Source organism: Oncorhynchus masou, chromosome 6, assembly GCF_036934945.1.
Source record: "Oncorhynchus masou masou isolate Uvic2021 chromosome 6, UVic_Omas_1.1, whole genome shotgun sequence".
Lineage (NCBI taxonomy): Eukaryota > Metazoa > Chordata > Actinopteri > Salmoniformes > Salmonidae > Oncorhynchus > Oncorhynchus masou.
The window spans coordinates 74,314,824-74,337,856 of NC_088217.1; the positions used below are offsets into that span (position 1 = coordinate 74,314,824).

The following is a 23,033-nucleotide window of genomic DNA, read 5'->3' on the forward strand; positions in this document are numbered from 1 at the left end:
GGACCCCAATGCTGCCGGCCAGGATGAGCGTTACAGCAGTGACATGGACTTCTCTAACAATGGAGGGAGAGAGAACAACATCTCTCCCCACGTTCCCGAGCCCCAAAACCATACCCTAACCCTGCAGCAGAACGAGAGGCCATCGGAGGGGCGGAGGAGTCCCCAGCCCCCACCTCTCCCCCCTGCCAGAAACAAACCCAAAGACTCCCCCCGGAGCGCCAAGGTCTCCTTCATCTTCGGAGACCCCCCTTTGAACACTGTGAACCTCCAGAACTTAGGCTACGAGTGCCTGATGGATGAAAGTCCCGAGGTGCCCGAGAACAGGCCCATAGCCTACTTGCACAACAACGTCAACAACACGGGGACTTCAGGACCCAGGTGACCGTGCCCTATCAGTTCGCCGATGGCAGTTCGCATGTGGTCTACAGCAATATTGGTGAGGAGCTGGTGGAGGAACCGCTGCTAAGGGACCTTTGTTATGCAGACACCACGGACGACGCCGAGGATGAGGACGACGCCAGCTGTGAGGAAGACTCTACCGGGGGGGGAGGGGGGGAGGATGGCGGCACGACGGCGGCAAGCAAAGCCACATTCCTCACCCTCTCAGGCTCCAGCGATGACATCATCGACCTGACCTCACTTCCTCCCCCCGAGGGGGGCGATGATGACGATGATGATACTGACGGCGTCCTCCATTCGCTAAATCTCGCCATTGCCGCCCCGCCACCGGGGTTCAGAGACAGTTCTGATGAGGAAAGCCCCGAGGGTCGCCCTTTGGCCACTGCCGACAACGATGACATGCCCGTGTCGCTGATCGACGCTGTCCCCACGGGGTCACGTGTCGAGGGGAGCGGCGGAGAAAGGAGGCTGGAGGATGCCATGGTGACAACCCTGCAGGCACTGGAAGCCCTGACAGTGTCCGAGGAGAGGCCACGCCCACCACGCCCACAGCGACCACAGCCCAACAGTAACCCAGGTCTTTAGTTCTACCGTCATTGTGCCAACATCACTTATAGTTTACAGCTGTTGTACATACAGTGTCATGGCCTTGCTCTAGTTTTGGTTTTTCATTGCTCACTGTTGTGCTTGTGGTCAGACCTGGCCCAAATTAGGATGTCTTCAAACTATATGTTGAACTTTGTTTAAAGTGATATAATAGAGTTATATTACTTTTATGTAGTTAAGGTTGAAAGAAGCTCAAATTCTAATCTTTTTTCTCTCTGGCTCACATAGGTGTGCATATGTCTCGAGCTTTCAGTCCTGAGTCTTCCTCTGACTCAGGCAACGAGACCAACTCCTCAGAGATGACCGAGACCATGGAGCAGGCCGCCGCCCACAAACTCATCCACGAGAACCACAGGCGCCTCCTTATCGCCACCTCCGAGGGCTACCAGCCTCTGACGGAGGAAAAGACAGACTTCCCTGTCTCGCCCAGAGTGGCCACCCAAAAGAAAGCCCACAGCCCCTCCCACCACCGAGACGGCGAGCCGCCGTCATCCACCATGCTCCCTAAACAGACCCTCCATCCAGATGGCATAGAGCTGGATCCAGAAACCACTGATTCTCTGACTAACCTCTCCTCCGGCTTCAGCAAGCGACCCAACTCCGTAGTTGTTGGAGGGAAACAGCTAAAAAAGTTGGCCGAGACCAACGGGAAGTTCAACACGTTCAGTACCAGAGACGGCCACAGGGGGAGCCAACTGGATGTGGAGCGTACCTCGTTCTGCGAGAGGTTGCAGAGAAGGCCGCCTCTTCCTCTACCAGAGAATTCCATCTCCATCATGGCGGAGAACCTGGCGGTGAACAGCCTGCCGAGGAGTCACCGCAGGCTGCCGTGCCCCCCTCCCCCACACCCTGAACGGACAGAGCCTGTGGAAGAACTTGGGGAGGCTGCAGGGGGGGACACTGGGGCGATGGGCGGCCAGGAGGAAGGGTACCTGGGGGGAGCGGCAGGTCCTTTCCCCTCCTCCCCAACCAAGAAGCCCCGGGACCCCCCCGGTGGGCAGGGAGATGCCCCAGGGGAGCAGCTGCAGCAAGTGAGGCAAGGAGTTGCCCGGCTGTGTGAGTACCACCTAGCCAAACGGATCTCGTCCCTCCAGAGCGAGGCCCACAACTCCCTGCAGGGCTCCCAGTGCTCATCACTGGACGCGGGCTGCAGCACGGGGAGCAGCGCCTGTGGCACCCCAACGGATTCACCCCTCTGTGCGCCTGACGGCAACCACCATCCGCTCTCCGAATCTTCCACGTCCCTCAGGGTTTTCACCTACGAGGACAAGGCTCCCCATTGCACCCCAGGCCAGATCCCTGTGGGCAGGGACCTCCACCCCCAAGCAGACCCCACACTCCTGCGGAAGATGCTGCCCAACATACACCCTCCTGGGTCAGACACCAGCAGAGAGGGTTCCATCCGGTCGGCCAAGATGAAAGAAACCACAGGTAGTACAGCTAGAAGGAGTAACCTTCAAAATGATCTGCATGCCAAGACAGCCTGTGTAAGGGGTGCTAACTCCAAGGAGGGGAATGAGTCCTATAGGCAGCTCATTAACTACCTTACAGTGAGCCAGATGCACCAGGGAGGCAGGTTGCACAGTGCAGGCCTGGGAGGGGGAGTCAGGAAGGACACTAGGAGATATATTACCAGTAATCCCCAACTGATAGAGATGGTTAGGAGTAAAGGGAACACCATTCACCGCTATCCCTGCATGCCCTCCTCGTCCTTCCTCAGCCCGGGTCTAGTGAACCCCAATGCAGCCACCTCACGGGGTAACAAAGGCTCCCGACTGTATCACTCCGCCACGCTGCCCACTAAGTTGAAGAGCTATCCTGACTTGCATGCTCAGAGACCTGCTGACAGTCTTGGAGTAAGGCCCAGTGGCACAGAGAGGAGGAGCTCCTTTTCGGGCCTTGAGAGTGAGTTAGAGAGGGGCGCCATCGACCCTGAGGTCGAGCGGTTCCTGTCCCTGAGGGACAGCATCCATGGAGGGGGTGGGGGCATGGTCCACAGGCTCCCCTCCAGGGCGCGGAGTGTGATGTTCCAAAGCGGTGCCAGCATCTGTGGCCCAGAGGACTGGCTCAAGTCTGACTGCAGGACAAAGCATGCCGTCCGACAGGCTCTTAACGATTCTCTCTGTTTCTCTAGTGTAGCTCGCACAGAGCAGCTGGGGACGTCACTGGGAGCGGAAGCAGGAGATCACCCATCAGCTTTCACTAAGCAGGCCCGAGCCTGTGCCACGGCTCCTCCTCCTCCTCCTCCACCACCTCCTCCACCTCCCCTACCAGCCAACATGAGCACCATCAACTCCACTGTGCCAAAGCAGGAGTCCACCGTCACATACAGACAAAACCACATCCAGTCAGTCACAGCCAGCCTCCACCACCAGTGCGATCCCAATATGAACAGCCTCCAGCGGGGCAGGGACTCCAGTGTAAACAGCCTCCACCTGGGCAGGGAGCCCAGCACCAACAGCCTCCACCTGGGCAGGGAGCCCAGCACCAACAGCCTGCAGCGGGGCAGGGAGCTCAGGCGGAGCACCAGTAATGTAACTGCGGGCTGCGGGAGTGTGGAGGTGCTCTTCGACAAAGGCAGAACTAAGTGCCAGCAGCAGCAAAGACCAGTTGACCCCAAACTACAGAGGAGACCGACGAGGAAGAGGCTGTCGAAGAGCTACTCGCAGGGCTCGGTAGCGTCCACCTGCTGGTCGGCTGGGGGCAGAGACAGCCGGAGGGCCTCAGTGATGTTCCCCCTGCAGAAGGACACCAAGCACATGAAGGGCTCGCAGAAGCTGGACTCGGGCAGCCCCTGGAGGTGCCATGGTCCCTTCAGCTACTGCTTCTTCAAGAGGAAGAGCCAGGTGGAAGAGGATGAGGTAGAGGGAGACGAGAGGGACGAGAGGGGCGAGAGGTCCAGGCGCAGCCGTGGCGGGGAAATGGAAGAAGCAGCGTCTACCTACGGCCCGGCCATGGACGCAGCAGGCGACCAGCTCTACAGCGAGGTCCTGACCAACATGAGCTTCAGCGACCGGCTGTCGCGCATCAACACGCTCAAAGACCGCATGTACGTCTTCCCCGTTGGCTTCTCGGACGTACACCGCGACGCCAGCGAGCTCATCGCTCTAGTGCGCTCAAGCGTAGGCAGGGGGGACCGCAGCGGCCAGGTGCCACAGATCACAGCAGACCTGTCCCAATACAAGCAGCTGCTGTCCATCGAGTCTAAAGAGCTGGGGCGGGCATGTCGCAGGATGGCCCAGGCCCACGGCAGCCCAGAGGAGATGCTGCTGGCCATCACCTGCAGTTTCCAGGTGCTGTGCTGCCTGTCTGAGGCCTGCATGTGCCTGGTGAGGGGCCTGGGGGCATCAGCTGCCCAACAGCAGAGGGAGGTGGTGGCCAAGGTGGACGAGCTGGTCATGAACTACATCTGCCTGCTGCGCGCAGCCGAGGCAGCGTCCATCGGAGCGCCCAGCGACCACAGCGTCAATGCCCTGGTCCGCCACTCCAGCACCATGTCAGCCATCGCCAACGCACTCACCCGCTCCCTCAAAACGCTGCTTAGCAAGTAGTAGGACGCCCAGCCGGCGGCACCATCTTTTACTGTTATGTACATTATACAAAGCCATACAAGTCCAGAACTTTGTAATAAGAACTGATGTTATTATAGACACCCTTCTTCCTGTGTACATTTTTTTCCATGTATATAATGTACATACAGTACATATGATACACTATATGAATATATAAATTACTAAAGATATTTTGAGTGGTCATTGGGAAGACATGTACTCTTTAATATGATATTGACGATGCAGTTTTAGGTTGCAATGTGGAGAGGATTGATGTACCGTAGCACTGAAATTGCACTGCATTTAACACTCCTTAGTGTAATTTCTAAATTATTTTGACATGTTTTTTTTAAATACAGAGGGCAAAAACTTATAACGAAAAGACATAAAATATGTAAGCAAGTATCTTATTAAAGCGCTTTTAAGTCAGTGTGTAATGTTTAATCATTTAAAAAAAGTTATTTCATTGTATTCATTTTCATATGATCCTCTCTGGACTCAATGGTGTCCTTCAACATCTATAGTTGAAGTCGGAAGTTTACATACACTTAGGTTGGAGTCATTAAAACTTGTTTTTCAACCACTCCACAATATTTCTTGTTAACGAACTATAGTTTTGGCAAGTCGGTTAGGACATCTACTTTGTGCATGACACAAGTAAATTTTCCAACAATTGTTTACAGACAGATTATTTCACAATTCCAGTGGGTCAGACACTAAGTTGACTGTGCCTTTAAACAGCTTGGAAAATTCCAGAAAATGCCATGATAGCTTTAGAAGCTTCTGATAGCCTAATTGACTTTTATTGTGTTGTTTTACCAGGTAAATTGACTGAGAACACGTTCTCATTTACAGCAACGACCTGGGGAATAAATGAGCCAATTGTAAACTGGAGATTATTAGGTGACCATGATGGCCAGATTGGGAATTTAGCCAGGACACCAGGGTTAACACCCCTACTCTTACAATAAGTGCCATGAGATCTTTAATGACCTCAGAGAGTCAGGACACCCATTTAACATCCCATCCGAAAGACAGCACCCTACACAGGGCAGTGTCCCCAATCACTGCCCTGGGGCATTGGAATATTTTTTAGACCAGAGGAAAGAGTGCCTCCTACTGGCCCTCCAACACCACTTCCAGCAGCATCTGGTCTCCCATCGAGGGATTGACCAGGCCCAACCGTGCTTAGCTTCAGAAGCAAGCCAGCAGTGGTATGCAGGGTGGTATGCTGCTGGCTCCAATTTGAGTCAATTGGAGGTGTACCTGTGGATGTATTTCAAGGCCTACCTTCAAACTCATTGCCTCTTTGCTTGACATCATGGGAAAATCAAAATAAATCAGCCAAGACCTCAGAAAAAAGTCTGGTTCATTCTTGGAAGCAATTTCCAAAAGGTACCATGTTCATCTGTCCAAACAATAGTCTGCAAGTATAAACACCATGGGACCACGCAGCCATCATACCACTCAGGAAGGAGACGTGTTCTATCTCCTAGAAATGAACGTACTTTGGTGCAAAAAGTGCAAATAAATCCCAAAACAACAGCAAAGGACCTTGTGAAGATGCTGGAGGAAACACGTACAAGAGTCTCTAACATCCACAGTAAAACGAGTCCTATATTGACATAACCTGAAAGGCCGCTCAGCAAGGAAGAAGCCACTGCTCAAAAACCTCCATAAAAAAGCCAGACTATGGTTTGCAACTGCACATGGGGACAAAGATCGTACTTTTTGGAGAAATGTCCTCTGTTCTGATGAAACAAAAATAAAACTGTTTGGCCATAATGACCATCGTTATGTTTGGAGGAAAAAGGGGGAGGCTTGCAAGCCGAAGAACACCATCCCAACTGCTTTTCTGCAGGAGGGACTGGTGCACTTCACAAAATAGATGACATTATGAGGCAGGAAAAGTATGTGTATATATTGAAGCAACATCTCAAGACATCAGTCAGGAATTTAAAGCTTGGTCGCAAATGGGTCTCCCAAATGGACCCACTGAGAATGTGATGAAAGGAATAAAAGCTGAAATAAATCCTTCTCTCTACTATTATTCTGACATTTCACATTCTTAAAATAAAGTGGTGATCCTAACTGACCTAAGAGGGCATTTTTACTAGGATTAAATGTCAGGAATTGTGGAAAAACTGAATTTTAAATGTATTTGGCTAAGGTGTATGTAAACTTCCACCTTCAGCTGTATGTATCAGATTACATTTTATTTCTCCGACCATAAACATAAAAATCCACTCAATATTTTTTCAGCTTCTCTGACCCATTAAAACGTTTTACATATCTGTGGGTCATGGTGTGTCTTCACTTGCTATTTAATTTGCTCCACTAATATCTTGTAGAAGAACTCCATTCAGTAAAAAAAAGATTAACTTGTGCACTGTCTCATTTTTCTACACCCTAGGCCGAGGAGCTTTCTCTATCTACAAAAAAATGCTAATTCCATTTTGAACATGAAAATGTTTCATTCCAAACTACGTCTTATTCATTTGGACATAAAACCATCTATTCATTTCAAGTGAACAGGAGGCCCTTCTTTCATAGCGTGATGCTTCTCATGTGAGCATAGTAAGAGGGAGTGTATCACCAAGGGTTTGACAAAGGTTTCTGTGTGTGGATAAAGTAAGCACTTGAGGTATCAATCTCTCTCAGAGTTAAATCAAGTTAAAACACACAGATCCAAAGGCCTTAAAGGGTAAAGGGGGGACCCCCTGTAAGAGACCATTCCTTTCTGAATCTCTGGCCAATGTGCTTTTCAAACCAACAGTACATGTAACTATTATGCCTTGATCACACCAATAGTGTCATTGATCAAAATAGTAAGCAGCATCATCTGGATATGCGTGCAACAAAATTTCAACATTCAACTTCTGCTACCATGTCTGTCAAGCTTCAATAAATCCAATGTATGCCCCACACAGAACACAGTGCAAATGCCTCTGCAACGCAATGCTGCAAGGCAAATGCAGCATTACATTGGAAACAAATGTACTTGTGATGTACCAAAATGCAATGACGCTGTGTTAGTCAGTCATAGTTGGCCTGATGTATGTGTGGCAGGACAAACAAATACATCGTTGTTTTTTTAAGGCCCAGTGCAGTCAAAATTAAGATTTTCCGGGTATATATATATTTCCACAATATGAGGTTGGAATAATACTGTGAAATGTTTTACATTATTATAACGCCCTATTAGTGTAAAAGCTGTTTGAAAACACTGACTGAAATGTCAGCCTGTTTTGGTGGGATGGAGTTTTGGCCTTCCAAATAACATGGACCATAACGTTTAATGCCAACCTCGGAAAAAACCCACCTAAGAAGAAAGGCATCGATTTTTGTCCAATTAGGAAGAGGATGGAAGCCGCAGAGAAATACTTGGGTTTGCGAGGTTTTACTGCAGAACAGTTGCAGGGAGTGTTGATTGGTAGTGTTCTGTCCTCCCAGACCATAGTAGGATTAGATTGGGAAAATAATGGAATACTGTGGTTTTTTTGTGTGTTTTTTTTAGGGCTAATAGATGGCAGGATACATTTTCCTTTTCCCCAATTGTATAATACTGTATCACAAATAACTTAATGTAGGTTGGCTGTGAATAGCCTCACACTCCAATACAGTAGGTGGCAGTACATGAACCTGAAATCGGACGCGATCCGCCAAAACAATCCCAAAGAATAAGAATTAGGAAGCGACACTTCCGCTATACCATGCAAACACTGTTCTCACTTCCTTTTCAGTTTTAGGTGTCCTATCGTGCTGATCTGCTATGCGTGGGCTACAGCGATAATAAGTTAACTTGTTAGCTAACTTGCCCCTTGAGGGATAATTGTTGCATCCAAAATCTCCTACTCAAATTACCAAATTGCACATAAATATTTAGGCCATGCCAAACATCGTGCTTTTCAGCGGGAGCTCCCACCAAGACCTATCACAAAAAGTGGCTGATCGCCTCGGACTGGAATTGGGGAAAGTGATAACGAAGAAATTCTCCAACCAAGAAACATGGTAGGTTTCGTTTTTTACGCATTTATCGTCTGCATTTAGATACGTGCATGATTAGCTAATTGATCTGCTGAGCTAGCCTAGCAAGCTATCTGGTGCTGGACGTTAACTTACTGCAGCCTGGGTCATGCATACACGTGTGCGCAGGAGTAGTAAGTTTGCTATGCTAACGGCACTGGATAACGTTAGCTTGCTGCCGTTATTACATCAACACCTAAATTGGAAAGTTAATTATGTAATCCCATGGTCACGCGTGCTGGTTTTCATTGTTGAGTCGTAACTTTGCAAGATACACCATGCTAGCTAGTTTGCGAAAAGACTCACGTGACTTAATAATAGCCAACATAGTTTAGGTAAACAGAACCAACTACTGCAGCAACAGAGAACGAGGCCACGTTCAGTAGGCAAACGTCTTGAAACGTTGCGGATAGTGTAATGAACAAAGAATGAAAAGAAGAGTGATAACTGTAGGTCGCCTAGTGGGTAAGAGGTTTCTGCCAGTAACCAAAAACCAGCCGGTTTGAACCCCCTGCACCGACTAGGTGAAAAATCGCTCGATGTGCCCTAATTGTACCAGTAAGTCGCTCTGATAAAATGTATACATGTGTGTTATCCAAATTGTTCCTATAATTATTCGCCCTTCTGCAACCCCAGATTCAATCTCTGCCTAAATAATGTCATGCACTTAAACCTAATTGCACCTGTCGCTCTGTATAATACATACATCATTTTCCTGATCTGTATTGTTCCAATATTGTTTTGCCATGCTGCCACCCCTGGTTCCATTTTAGCCTAAATGATGTCATGCACGTAATCTAGGTTCATTTCCAGCAAGTAAGCAAGCTGACCTAATTGTTCAGTAGCGATGGTAACTACATAGACCTGCTCTGGTGCATGTAGACTTTACAATACTCGCAATATGATGCAATGGGTGTGAGCGAGTACACTGCATTGCCCCATGAACCAAGGTGAGCTACGGTCTCCTATTGATTTTTAGCCTAGCTTCATTACTTGTCCCCTATGTGCAATAGTGGGTCTTTGTCAGCTATATTAATACAATGATCTGCTTTAGAATTTGTGGGTGCTTTTGGATACAATTTGGTCTAATAGTGGGAGTGAGTACAAGGACACAGATAAATGAGATATTATTGTGGGATGTCCTCCTGGCAGGGATGCAAAGTGGGAGCAAGTACATAGTATTGAGTAGATGACCTGACATGATATATGATATAGTCTTATACTCAGCTGGCCCCTCCCTGGATTTTGTGTTAAACGCTCAACAACAAAGCTTTCTCTGCCCTTAACCTTGTTCTGAACACCTCCAAACCAAAGATTGTGAAACACACCCCCCTCAGAGAGAGAGAGACATACAGATTAATGTGAGCTCACATCTTTCAACATGTTTTTTTTTTTTTTACAAAAGGATAGATTTGGAGTTGGATTTTTTGGCAGGTGCCTATGCAGGATGCTACTCTCCACAGCATGGCCTTTGTTCCAGATCAAAACTCCTAACCTACAACCTCATTTTGACCAAAATGAACTGGATAGATTACTGCTTCCAGTGTATTCTTTTTCCAAGTCTAGCAAACAAAGAGCAGAGACCTGGGGACACCATCCAACCTGGAACTGCGCTCCCAGACTTGAAAGGACAGACCAGATACAAATTCAATTAACTCGAAGGTGTGACGTAAGAGGGCTTTTGGCCCAACAAATGTCCGGAGTCTTTGAAGCGTCCTCTGAAGCCCCCTCCTGCTGTTCAGTCCATTCACTGGCATTTTCTACAAGAAATCTGCCTCCAGAAATAAAAGCTTCTCCCAAGTGGGTGTGACACCTATTCCCATTGCCTGCTGCACTGCTGCTTGGATTCCACCTGGCGATCTGTTCACCGTGTGCTCTGGCCTGTCTCCCCCTGTCTGGTACAGGCAGTTTCACCACACTCACCCCTTTCTCCCGAGCTTTCACTCGCCTCCAGCACACACGCACTGTTTGGGCGAGTGACTCTGAAATTACAATGGCTACCTCCCTCGTTATATAAAAAAACATTTGTGCATTTTGCTATTTACTTTGTTGACTACAAACTTTCTTTACCCAACCGTGGGACAGACTGTTTGTTCCCACACTCGGGACTCTGACTCTCTATTGGTTAAATTGACTTTTGGCCTCCCATCCTATTCTAACCACCTCTCGGCTGCTTTGTATTCATGTTACCTGATGAAATTGCTGTACAATATGATCTTGTTGCAGATGTCATAAATGTCATAAATCAGCGCTGCAGAGCTCTCCCTGTACTATGCCATCTGATACACATTCAGATGTCATAAATCAGCGCTGCAGAGCTCTCCCTGTACTATGCCATCTGATACACATTCAGATGTCATAAATCAGCGCTGCAGAGCTCTCCCTGTACTATGCCATCTGATACACATTCAGATGTCATAAATCAGCGCTGCAGAGCTCTCCCTGTACTATGCCATCTGATACACATTCAGATGTCATAAATCAGCGCTGCAGAGCTCTCCCTGTACTATGCCATCTGATACACATTCAGATGTCATAAATCAGCGCTGCAGAGCTCTCCCTGTACTATGCCGTGCCTTGATTGTATTAATGTTGATGATATCTGGAAATGTGCATGTACACCCTGGCCCACCTACTGTTGCTAGCCCCAATTCTGACTTGTGCTCTGATATTTGCTTCACTGGTTGCTGAACTCGTGAAGGCCTGGGTTTTTCGCATGTTAACACTAGAAGCTCATGACCTAAAATGGGTAAATTGAAAGGGTGTGTTCACAGATCCAATCCAGGTGTGTTGGTCATTACTGAGACGTGGTCAAGGAGGTGTTTAGCATACTGATGTTCAACTTTCTGGTTATAACCGTTTTTGGCTAGACAGATCTTCCAAAGGTGGGGAAGTGGCAATCTTTACCAAGGATCACTTTCAGTGCTCAGTTGTCTCCACCAAGTCTTTCCCTAAACAATTTGATTTGCTGGTTTTAAGCATTAAGCTTTCAAATAGCTCTTTGTTGACTGTTGCTGGGTGCTATCGTCCTCCATCAGCACCGGCCTGTACCCTACCTGCCCACAGATCTCTCATGGCCGAATTTGTCCTGCTCGTTGACCTAAACTAAGGACATGCTTAAACCATCTGACCAAGTCCTAAAGCTTATGGGTCTCCCTAAATCTTTCTTATATTATCACAAATCCCTCACGGTATGACTCCAAACACCCAGAAAAGGCTACTCTCCTCTGTTATCCTCACAAATAATCCTGATTGATAGGTATCAGTCTGGTGTTTTCTGTAATGACCTTAGTGATCACTGTTTTACAGCCTGTGTTCATAATGGTTGCTCAGTGAAATGACCTGTCCTGATTTGTCTAGACGCTTGCTAAAAAAAAATTGTGAGCAAGCATTCTTTCATGAACTGGCCTGTAAAATGGTATAGAAATCAGCTTGATCCCCTTTCGAAGACACTTGAACCTTCTTTTTTGATATTTTCAGTGATATTGTTAACAAACATGCCCCCATAAAGAAAATGACAATTAAAAACGGGTTCAGCCCCTGGTTTGATCTTGATCTTGCAGAGTTACTCCAACTCAGGAATTGCATTTGGCGAAAGGCTCAGCACACGCATACTCAGGCTGACTGGCTGTCTTTCAGGCAAATTAAAAATAAGTGTCCTCGGGCAATCTGGAAGGCCAAAGTTAGTTACTTTAAGGAGCAGTTTTCTCTCTGTGGGTCTAACCCCAAGAAGTTCTGGGAAACGGTTAAACAACATACTTCTTCATTTTTACTTAGCCTTTTCAAATATAGTTACAATCAGGCCTATTACCGTGAACTCCAGGAGCGTTGCGGCAGACTCTGCGATGGCCAGCAGCGGGAGGAGGGTCAGGAACAGGTCTGTCATAATTATTTCATCAAACAGTGTGCTTAAAGCATCAGACAAGTTCGGTGCATATTGTTGATTTATTAACTTAGGGTGTGCCAATATATGGGAAGAATACAAGTTTGAAAATGTTCGCCTAATCGATTGGTTGAAAGAACACGGTCGGCCACATTTTTTAAATATACTCTGCGACAGTCCTAGTCTATACAGTAGCGGTGGGTCTCGCGTCTCCTCACGTCTGGCTTACGCACTCCCCTTAGAACACAGATTCCCTCGTGCCTCTTCTGGGTGGTTCAGATAGGTAGACCGGCTGTTGCATTAATTGCCTCTCTTGGTCAGATGTGAGCACAATGACTCCAGCGGTGGCAGGGAAGGGGGTTGTCCTGTCGAATGTTTCAGTTGTTGACTTGTTTTGAAGCCTGCAACTTGTGGAGAGATGGTGTGTGTGCACTAATTCCCAGAAGTCTGCTTTTCCACACGCACTTTCAAATGAGAGTTAGTTTGTCAATGTTAAGCTCGTTCTGGTCACTCCAATTTACTGCATCAGACCTCCATCAGTCCTCCACTGTTGGCATGCAGTTATGATACTGTGTTGTTGGAAAGTGATTTGTGGTGCTGTGTCGTTCATGAGTGAGTAGCAGTTGCTCTTTCTTTCCTAAGCATAACTTGTAGGGAAGGATTTGGCCTAGTTAATAAATGTCCATGGCGAGAAGTTTTACGATCAGCCTTCTCCCTCAGGGTATACGAGCTATATGCCTAGCGTGGAGTGATAAGAGCAGGGTGATGAGGATGATCTTCTCTACCTCAGTGTGGAGATGAGTGAGCGGTTCCGTGGTGGTAAGAGTTATCCTTTTCCTTAAGGTGACACTAAATTATGCTGCTGCTTCTCTTTGTCAGCGTGGAGATCGGAGAGAGCGTGCGCGGGGAGGACGTCTACATTGTGCAGAGCGGCTGCGGCGAGATCAACGACAACCTGATGGAGCTGCTGATCATGATCAACGCGTGCAAGATCGCCTCGTCGTCCCGCGTCACCGCGGTCATCCCCTGCTTCCCCTACGCCCGGCAGGACAAAAAAGACAAGGTAAGCCTGTTGCCTGCCGGGCTGCTCGCAGGCCCAAAGAAGTCTACTACAATGATTCACCATGTGTGGTGTCCAGTATGTAGTGCAAAACGTAGCATATATACAGTACCAGTCAATTGTTTGGACACACCTACTCATGTAAGTGTTTTTCTACATTTTGTACTAATAATAATAGAATAATATTGAAGACATCACAACTATGAAATAACACGTATGGAATCATGTAGTAACCAAAAGTGTTTTGAGGTTCTTCAAAGTAGCCACCCTTTGCCTTGATGACAGGTTTGCACACTCTTGGCATTCTCTCAACCTGATTTATGATGTGGTCACCTTTAATGCATTTCAATTCACAGGTGTGCCTTGATAAAAGTTAATTGGTGGAATGTCTTCTTCATGCGTTGTTGTGACACGGTAGGGGTGGTATATAGGAGATAGCCCTATTTGGTAAAAGACCAGGTCCTTATTATGGCAATAACATCTCAAATAAACAAAGAAAAACTACAGTCCGTTACTTTAAGACATGAAGGTCAGTCAATCTGGAAAATATCAAGAACCTTGACAGTTTCTTCAAATGCAGTCGCAAAAACCGTCAAGTGCTACAATGAAACGGGCTTTCATGAGGACTGCCACAGAAAGGGAAGACCTGAAGTTATCTCTGCTGCAGAGTATAAGTTAATTTGAGTTACCTGCCTTAGAAATTGCAGCCCAAATAAAAGCTTCAGAGTTCAAGTAACACAGATCTCCACATCAACTGTTCAGAGGAGACTGTGTGAATCATTTTTGGTTCCTACCACTGTCTTTGTGAGACGCAGTGTAGGTGAACGGGTGATCTCTGCATGTCTTGTTCCCACCATGAAGCATGGAGGTGTGATGGTGTGTGGAGACTTTGCTGGTGACACTCCTGATTTATTTCGAATTCAAGGCACACTTAACCAGCATGGCTATCACAGCATTCGGCAGTGATACGCCATCCCATCTGGTTTGCGCTTAGTGGGACTATCACTTATTGTTCAACAGGACAATGACCCAACACACCTCCAGGCTGTGTAAGTGCTATTTTACCAATAAGGAGAGTAATGGAGTGCTGCTTCAGATGACCTGGCCTCCACAATCAGCCGACCTCAACCCAATTGAGATGGTTTAGGGTGAATTGGACCGCAGAGTGAAGGAAAAGCAGCCAACAAGTGCTCAGCATATGTGGCAACTCCTTCAAGACGGTTGGAAAAGCATTCCAGGTCAAGCTGGTTGAGAGAATGCCTAGAGTGTGCAAAGCTGTTAAGGCAAGAGTGGTTACTTTGAAGTATCTCTGAATTTGTTTTACACTTGATTGCTATTTCATCGTTTTAATGTCTTCACTATTATTCTACAATGTAGAAAATGGTTTTAAAAAAGGAAAACCCATGTAGTTGTCCAAACTTTAGACTGGTACTGTGTATATAAACATACACACATCTCCTCCTATTGAATGTTTTCCCCAGACACAGTTGATTGGCATGTCATCCAATAACTTCTGTGTTATAACACAAAAGACATACGAAAAATACAGCCTCGGCCAAATATAGCTGTAGGTTTGAATTAGAGCATGGTTCATCACCTGAGGTGACGTCAGACTTTCCAAGAGGGGAGAAAAGGTTCAGACCTCCGCTTATCTGGTAAATGATTCACACACTTCCAGTTAATAGAGTAACAAACGAGTTTCCTCATGTAGCAACCCGCAGTTGTTCTGAGGCCTCACTTATATTCCACCTTTTCTCCCTCTTTCTCTATCAACCCAAAGACAGTGTATCAAGCACCAGTTACTATCATGAGACCCTAAGCACGCAATCTCTGTTGTGGAGCATATTTAACCTTTATTTAACTAGGCAAGTCTGGTGAGAGAATAAATTCTCATTTACAATGACCGCCTACTCCGGCCAAACTCGGACGACGCCAGGCCAAATTGTGCGCCGCCCTATGGGACTCCCAATCATGGCCGGATATGATACAGCCTGGATTTGAACCAGGTATTATAATGACGCCTATTGCACTGAGATGCAGTGCCGTCACTCGGGTGCCCTATTATGTTTTGTAACCGGGTGTAACATGCCAGATCTCAAAGGCCCCTCTAACGTAGTGGCATACTGTAGCCCAGTGTTTCCCTACTCTTGTCCTCTAGTGTAACAGGTTTCAAGGTCACGTCTAGCAGGGATCTTGCTAATGTCAAATTGACGTCATAACTTGCATATTCGAGGTCATGTTGGAGAATCTTTGCATTTTAGCTAACCCTAACCCGTTTCCTAACCTTAATTTAATGTACCAAACTGCTTTGAAAAGGTCACTTCTGACATTAGAGGCATCCCATCTAGTCAACCCTGATTCAACTCATTGAGGGCTTGATAATTAGTTGACAAGTTGCATCAGGTGTACTTGTCTGAGCCTACAACAAAAATGTGTGCTGTAGGGGTTACTGGAGGTCTGGAGTTGGGAAATACATCTGTAGCCTATACAAACACTCGGAACTACAAGTTCTAGAACAGGACTTTACAGATTTCCGACAGAGGGTCTACTTATGTTTGTAAATCAAGTTTAATACAAGAAGGATTTAGACGGGGTATGTTTGCTTATACCAAATGGTGGCTGTTTAATTCCACATGTTGGCCTATCACTGTCTTTTCCCCGAGGCATGTTAAATCAATACATGGCACTGTGGAATGTGACCTAGTACAAAATAGATGTTGAAACAAGCGTCCTGCCAGAGTTGAACTTCTGTGTGTGTAAATAAAGTAACCTGTGATTTGTCCCCTGAAACAAGAATCTCTACGGTCACCTTGTGCTGCTATTTTGCTACAGAGGGCTGTGTGCATTAACCACAGAAGACTGAGATGTCTGTGTTGAACACGCCACAACCTGTAGCCAATCACCATCTGTTGTCTGTCGCCGGACCTGGATTGTATTCCTTGTGGAGGAGCAAACGATTTAGACTTCACTAGTTATTTAAATCCAGGGCATTTTACTGTATTAGAACAATTGTTGTCACACTGAATAATTGAATTGTGTGCTTCGTTTGAAAGAGCCTGTAACTCCTTCTGTGTCCCAGAGTCGTGCTCCTATCTCAGCCAAGCTGGTGGCCAACATGCTGTCTGTAGCCGGCGCCGACCACATCATCACAATGGACCTCCACGCCTCGCAGATCCAGGTCGGCAGCATCCAACACATCACCCTCACAGCAATGCAATTGCAGGGTGCAGTTTCTCCTGCCGATAAATGAAGTTATATTCAATCGAAACGACTAGTAGTAGTTGCTAGATTTGTTTCATTCCTAGTTAATGCAGTGACGTCTAAAGTTGTCGCTATGTTTTTGCTCAATATTAGGCTCATCGAAGAAGACGGTATATTATCATGGAAAATCTAACTTTTTTTCCTCTGTCTGTAGGGATTCTTCGACATCGCCGTGGACAACCTGTATGCGGAGCCCGCGGTCCTCCAGTGGATCCGGGAGAACATTCCAGAGTGGAAGAACAGCTGCATTGTGTCCCCTGACGCTGGAGGAGCCAAACGGTAATAACCAATTCCATGTGGCAGGGTCACATGAACTGGATACGGCTGGTCCTGAGGTCTTCAACAATGTGGCAGGGTCACATGAACGGATACGGCTGGTCCTGAGGTCTTCAACAATGTGGCAGGGTCACATGAACGGATACGGCTGGTCCTGAAGTCTTCAACAATGTGGCAGGGTCACATGAACGGATACGGCTGGTCCTGAGGTCTTCAACAATGTGGCAGGGTCACATGAACGGATACGGCTGGTCCTGAGGTCTTCAACAATGTGGCAGGGTCACATGAACCAGATACGGCTGGTCCTGAGGTCTTCAACAATGTGGCAGGGTCACATGAACGGATACGGCTGGTCCTGAGGTCTTCAACAATGTGGCAGGGTCACATGAACGGATATGGCTGGTCCTGAGGTCTTCAACAATGTGGCAGGGTCACATGAACCAGATACGGCTGGTCCTGAGGTCTTCAACAATGTGGCAGGGTCACATGAACCGGATACGGCTGGTCCTGAGGTCTTCAACAATGTGGCAGGGTCACATGAACGGATACGGCTGGTCCTGAGGTCTTCAACAATGTGGCAGGGTCACATGAACCGGATACGGCTGGTCCTGAGGTCTTCAACAATGTGGCAAAGCGATTGGGAAGAAGTGTTTGGACCTGTTCATCTCTCCCTCGTTTAACTCTTTTCATTGGGTGTTTCTTTGTACCTGTCCATCTTCGAGATGACTTATGCCCGACTTCCGGGGGTCATGCGAATGCGGTGCTATTTCAGCTGAGCTCTGACATGCACATCACATTTCTTAAATCTTTGTTTTAATTTCTTTGTATCCAGAGTGACCTCCATCGCTGACCGTCTGAATGTGGAGTTTGCCCTCATCCACAAAGAGAGGAAGAAGGCCAACGAGGTGGACCGCATGGTCCTGGTCGGAGACGTGAAGGACCGCGTGGCCATCCTGGTCGACGACATGGCCGACACCTGCGGCACCATCTGCAAAGCTGCTGAGAAGTGAGCCACAGCGACCACTCACACAGCTCCTAATATTCCCAAAGTTATTCTACCATGGCCTTGCTCTAGGTTATTTGTGTTTGGCTTGTGCTGTCAATTAAAGTCCGTATTTATAGATGGTTACTATGTAGGCTAATCTGTTGAGTATCTGTTGATCTCAAATCACCGTATGGTTTATTGACCTGAACCCATTCTATCAAACCTAATGAGAGAGATTGTGTAGAGTGTAAGAAGTGATGTGGGGATTCAAAATCAACTTTTTTTTTTCTTTATCAAAATGGGGGCTTGGCCGTGGGTGTGGCCAATGGTACTGTCGCTGACCTAAACGTGTAGGACCCTCCTGTTTGCTGCAGTGACACAATGGAGCTGTTTTAAAGCAAGTTTTTCTCTGCTGTTTTTATTTTACTATTTGGACATAGGTGGCCTAGGGGGGGGGGGGTAAAAATCATTTTCGTTTGTTCCAGTCTCAACCATAGCTCCCATTTCACGGTGTTTGAAAATCCTCAACCTTTCACTCTTCTATTTGATGCTTGTGCCTTTTTAATTTTTCTACTTTGCTCATATGCATTATTTCAAACGCAGTTTCCAAATTACTGTCACTATTTTTTTTATTACACAACTCATATCTCTCTTTCTAGATTGATTGATGCCGGTGCGATCAAGGTCTACGCTATCCTCACGCACGGCATATTTTCCGGTCCGGCCATCGCGCGCATCAACGACGCTCCCTTCGAGGCCGTGGTGGTCACCAACACCATCCCCCAGGAGGAGAAGATGAAGTCTTGCCCAAAGATACAGGTACCCCCAGTCCAGATAGGCACTTCCTGTTTTCTCACATGTCCTTCTACCTTTTAGCCAATGAAGAATCCATTTGTTGATACATGCAGCATTTTGCCTCTCCCATGTCTTGAAGCACCTGTAGCTTGCTGCTGTTGTTAAAGCTAACCATTCCAACCAGGATTGTTTGGCTGCCCTATAGGTTACCTGACCTGAGGCACTGGTTTATGGCAGTCTGCCATAGAGATGTATATGATGTTGTATTTCTGTGGTCTCCACCAGATCATAGATATAGCCATGATCCTGGCCGAGGCGATCAGGAGAACCCACAATGGCGAGTCTGTGTCCTACCTCTTCAGCCACGTGCCCTTATAAAGGATGGTCACAAGGAAGAGATCACAATGGCCAATTTAGGCCGTTTCTCTCCGCATGGACCAATCAGCTCGCACCTTCAGCGGCCACGCCCTCCCGGAAGTCCTTAAACCCTGACGGTTTGGGCCAATTCCACGTGAACGGTTCCTAAAGGCCACGCCCACTTTCCCAGCTCCATTGTTCCGTGTGGAGACCCAAGAAAGAGTATCACCTCTTTGAGACCAGCAAGTTTCTATTTATGCATAATACCATGTTAAGATTTCCTTATTGTGTTTGTTTTCATTATCATGCTTTGCCAGCCAAGGGATCTGGCTGTCATTTTAACCAAAGGGCCATTGCCTAACAATGTTCCTGTTTGTTGTACCTCATTTTTTTGTCCGTTTCACTATAAATGAAAGCATTCCATTGTGTGATGTCACTTTTTGAGTCATCTGACTGTTCTAACCAGCTCCATGGGGAATCTGCAACGCTGCTGGTTTTAGAGGCACATTTGTTTCATCAATAGACGCCGATTACGAAATACCAGGGTCCTATTCACTAGACTCAAAACGGTAGCAAACGGGGAGGGACTATCTATCTGATGTTTTGCTACGGTGTGTGCTAATCAATGCCACCCAGGGTTGTTTAGTCATCAACAGATGATTTTTAATTCCTTTAACCAGCAACATTTGGTTAGTGTTGGAGTTCAGTTTTTTTCTCAGAAAGATCCAGAGTAGAGGCTGTATTTGTTCAACCAGCAGATACCTACGTAATGTCTAGAATTGTCTTCTTAAAGTCCCAAAATTGTATCATGGAATTCAACTTGCGATATGAGAGAGAATTGTCGTAAGCATTTCCACATTTTCTGACGTTCTGGTTAAAACACTCTACTTTAGTGCCACGTAACAAGGCCAAATCTGATTTGCCATTTTCGTTTCCTTCATTTAGTATGCACCTGATGGTGCACTCTAGTGACGGACTGGTGTCATTGCAGGGCTCACCTTTGTATTTCTGATCACATTTGTTCCATTACAATCTTGAAATTGCTCATTTACTAAAACTCCAACACCACTTCTAAACTTTTGAAAAACTGGGCAGCAAGAGAGATCTGATAGGATTTCGGCAATCGGATAGGATTAAATTAATAGAAGGGGTATCCACATTCAAGTCAATGATACAATTTAGATCCGATAACTTGAAGGAACTGTGGACAGTCCCTCTATCAGGTTTATCCATCTTTTCAAAGGGTGATTGGTCAAACAACCCTCACCCAAAAGGTCACGAATTTCAAAGTTCTACTTTCCCCATGTCTTAAGTGTTTTTTTTTGTTTGTTTTTTTCAATTACTTGTAAAGTAAGTTCTAATGTAGGAGAGTAACTCCTCAGTGTTCATTTTCCCCTGTTGTTTGCTGAGTGTGCTCCAAAGGCTGTGTTCAGAATGATTTCGCGGATTGGTTGAATACTGCTGGCGGACAGGCAGCCACACTTTTGTTTTTTACACCACCAAGGTTTTCATTGACAATAAACTTTGACAGTGACATCTACATACTGTGACTGTCTTCCTTTCTTTGAGGATCCTCAGATGAATTGTTATACAGTACACTGTTATTTCCCTATGGGCAGGAGTTGGTGATCCCATTGGAAGATGGGAGTAATTGGGTGGCCATATGAGGAACATGTGTTGCTACTTACGGCACCAGAATCTTGTGGCAGTGCCATGGGAAAGTAAAGGACCTTGGTTGAACGTTTGTCAGTCACACGTCTTAAAAGGGTGAGTTCACCAAACTAGCCATGCAACACCACCGCCCAACCACCATCAAGGATCAGGTCCTCCTTGACTCTGTAATCTTATTAATTGTGATCTAAAATGCAAAACTGGTCCTAGATCAGCACTCCTGGTCTGAGACGCTTTGCCCTGGACTCCCATCCAAGGACCAACCAGGGTGAATATCCTTGTTTAGGCTCAGGCCGAGACACCTGCCAACAAGGGGGATGCTGGATGGTGTGGCTGATGGCTACAGCCATATATATCGTATTCCATATGTCTCATATATACATATGACTGACATCTACATACTGCTGACGGTCTTCCATATATGTGTGTATGCCTGCTGCCCTGATGGGGGAGGGGGGGGGGGTTGTTACTGCCTTGTCACGTTCTGTATGTGGAGTTGACAACAGTTAATCAGTAGGCATGAGGACCGTCATGTCAGTTTTGATTTCTTGGTGATGGATAGTGGCTGAAAAGATCCATAGCTGGCATCCACGTGCTTACTAGGTGTTTCATCTGAACCAGGCCAAATTGTCACGTAACCATAACATACTTCACAAAGAGGATCATCGAGAAAATAAGACAAGTGCTATTAGATATTTATTAAGAAATGTGAGTTATAACTAGATTCTCTTTGCCAGTGGTAATAATCATATGCGTCTGTTTTATAGAGACCATATGACTACTTTCCCACACCGAGTTAATAGAAGGGACATGTTCTTTGCTCTTTTAGAAATGAGTGCAAGAAAAAGTAACATGATAAATACAATATGTGGTACATACCTCCGTTTTCCGACAGGTGGCGTCTTGTGCATACTTCTCTCAGGGGTGCCTGAAACTCGGTGAATAAAGTGATTTTAAAAACACATGACATTTTGGACACATGTATCACGTCTCCATAATTTGTTCAAATTCCCGCCGTTGAAAAATGAGGTTCAAATGTAATCTAATTTTAATATAATGTGTGTTTAATTTCCAAATCGTTCTTGGATGGGAGCTGTATCGTGACGTCTGTATCGTGACGTCAGACTCTGTCATTTGCATATTGCTCAGTATATCTCCTATGCTTGCGCAAAGGCGCGACACATTGCTGCAACGCAAAGCCTGGAGAAGTACCACTAGTCAATCAGTCCAACTTTGGTAAGCACTGATATTCATATTTACTTTAAGGTATTGGTCATATAAAAGTAGGATACCTGATATCTGCTGAAATGTTGCCAGAATAGTGTAACTAACCTGAATTTATCCTTGCAAGAACATTCTAACCTGTACCATGCCAAGGACAAAAGATGCGACTATAAAGATGTTTGGATGGATACAACATATTTTTTTTTAATTTTTTTTTTTTTTTACAGAAACATCTAACTAGTCAATAGAAACGAATGGATATGTGTTCTCATTCAGTTTCGCTGTGTAACACTAGCCATATGAATCCACATCCTTTGTTCAGATTAGTTGTGGTGGTGATAGGCTACGGTCAATTGTCTAAATCATGCGTAATAACATTTGAATGTGCCTTTTAGATTGTATGTTGTGACATGAATGGGCCTATTTGAGGGAATTGGTGTACAATTTGGGAGCCGATCTTCGAAGATAAAGCGGATCTGGGCGGTGGTTCTCCAGATTGCGCTGCCCAAGGGAGAGGCGAGTCTTAGACCATACACGTGGAATTAAAGTCTGATCAGCATTGAAGACAAAAAAAAGCAATACATTTAATATACTGTATCTTTATACTTTAGCCGTTGATGTGAACGCATGGTTGGTTATGTGTGGCCAACCGCTTTTCCCTCTTTTCGGCGTTCTCAGCATGGGAACGCGTATTGTTATGTAAATGTGCATTTTGGGGAATATTAGGCGCCATTCATTGTGGGGTGCGGTTTTGTGCCCCTGTGTGTGACATGGTCCCTGAATTGGGTAACGGGATGTGAGGCAAATTGCACCAGGCTCTGCTTGAGGCGAACAAAAGAATGCAGGCGCGCCACTTACACGTTTTGGTGTCGTTGCGCACTTGAGGAACAGCTATTGTGGCTGCAGTGCTGTCTGCGCATATGTTTAATTAAAAATAAT

The 23,033-nt window shown here is 46.3% G+C and overlaps 2 protein-coding genes across 2 annotated transcripts in view; both read left to right on the top strand.

The window, feature by feature from the left end:
• LOC135542598 (FERM and PDZ domain-containing protein 4-like) overlaps window positions 1-4,988 on the top strand; it is a 38,824-nt gene extending 33,836 nt beyond the window's left edge. Inside the window, 3 exon segments of the mRNA XM_064969695.1 lie at window positions 1-356; window positions 359-976; window positions 1,234-4,988. The exon segment at window positions 1-356 is cut by the window's left edge and continues 52 nt beyond it. Of these exon segments, the coding sequence (XP_064825767.1) occupies window positions 1-356; window positions 359-976; window positions 1,234-4,556 (4,297 nt within the window). The 3' untranslated portion in view covers window positions 4,557-4,988.
• A 3,291-nt stretch (window positions 4,989-8,279) lies between these two features.
• LOC135542600 (ribose-phosphate pyrophosphokinase 2) lies at window positions 8,280-20,739 on the top strand. The gene is made up of 7 exons (XM_064969696.1): window positions 8,280-8,567; window positions 13,345-13,528; window positions 16,605-16,703; window positions 16,941-17,065; window positions 17,895-18,068; window positions 18,707-18,866; window positions 19,128-20,739. Exons 1-7 carry the CDS (start codon window positions 8,446-8,448, stop codon window positions 19,218-19,220), a joined length of 957 nt encoding a protein of 318 aa, XP_064825768.1. The 5' UTR covers window positions 8,280-8,445; the 3' UTR covers window positions 19,221-20,739.
• Window positions 20,740-23,033: the final 2,294 nt, after the last annotated feature.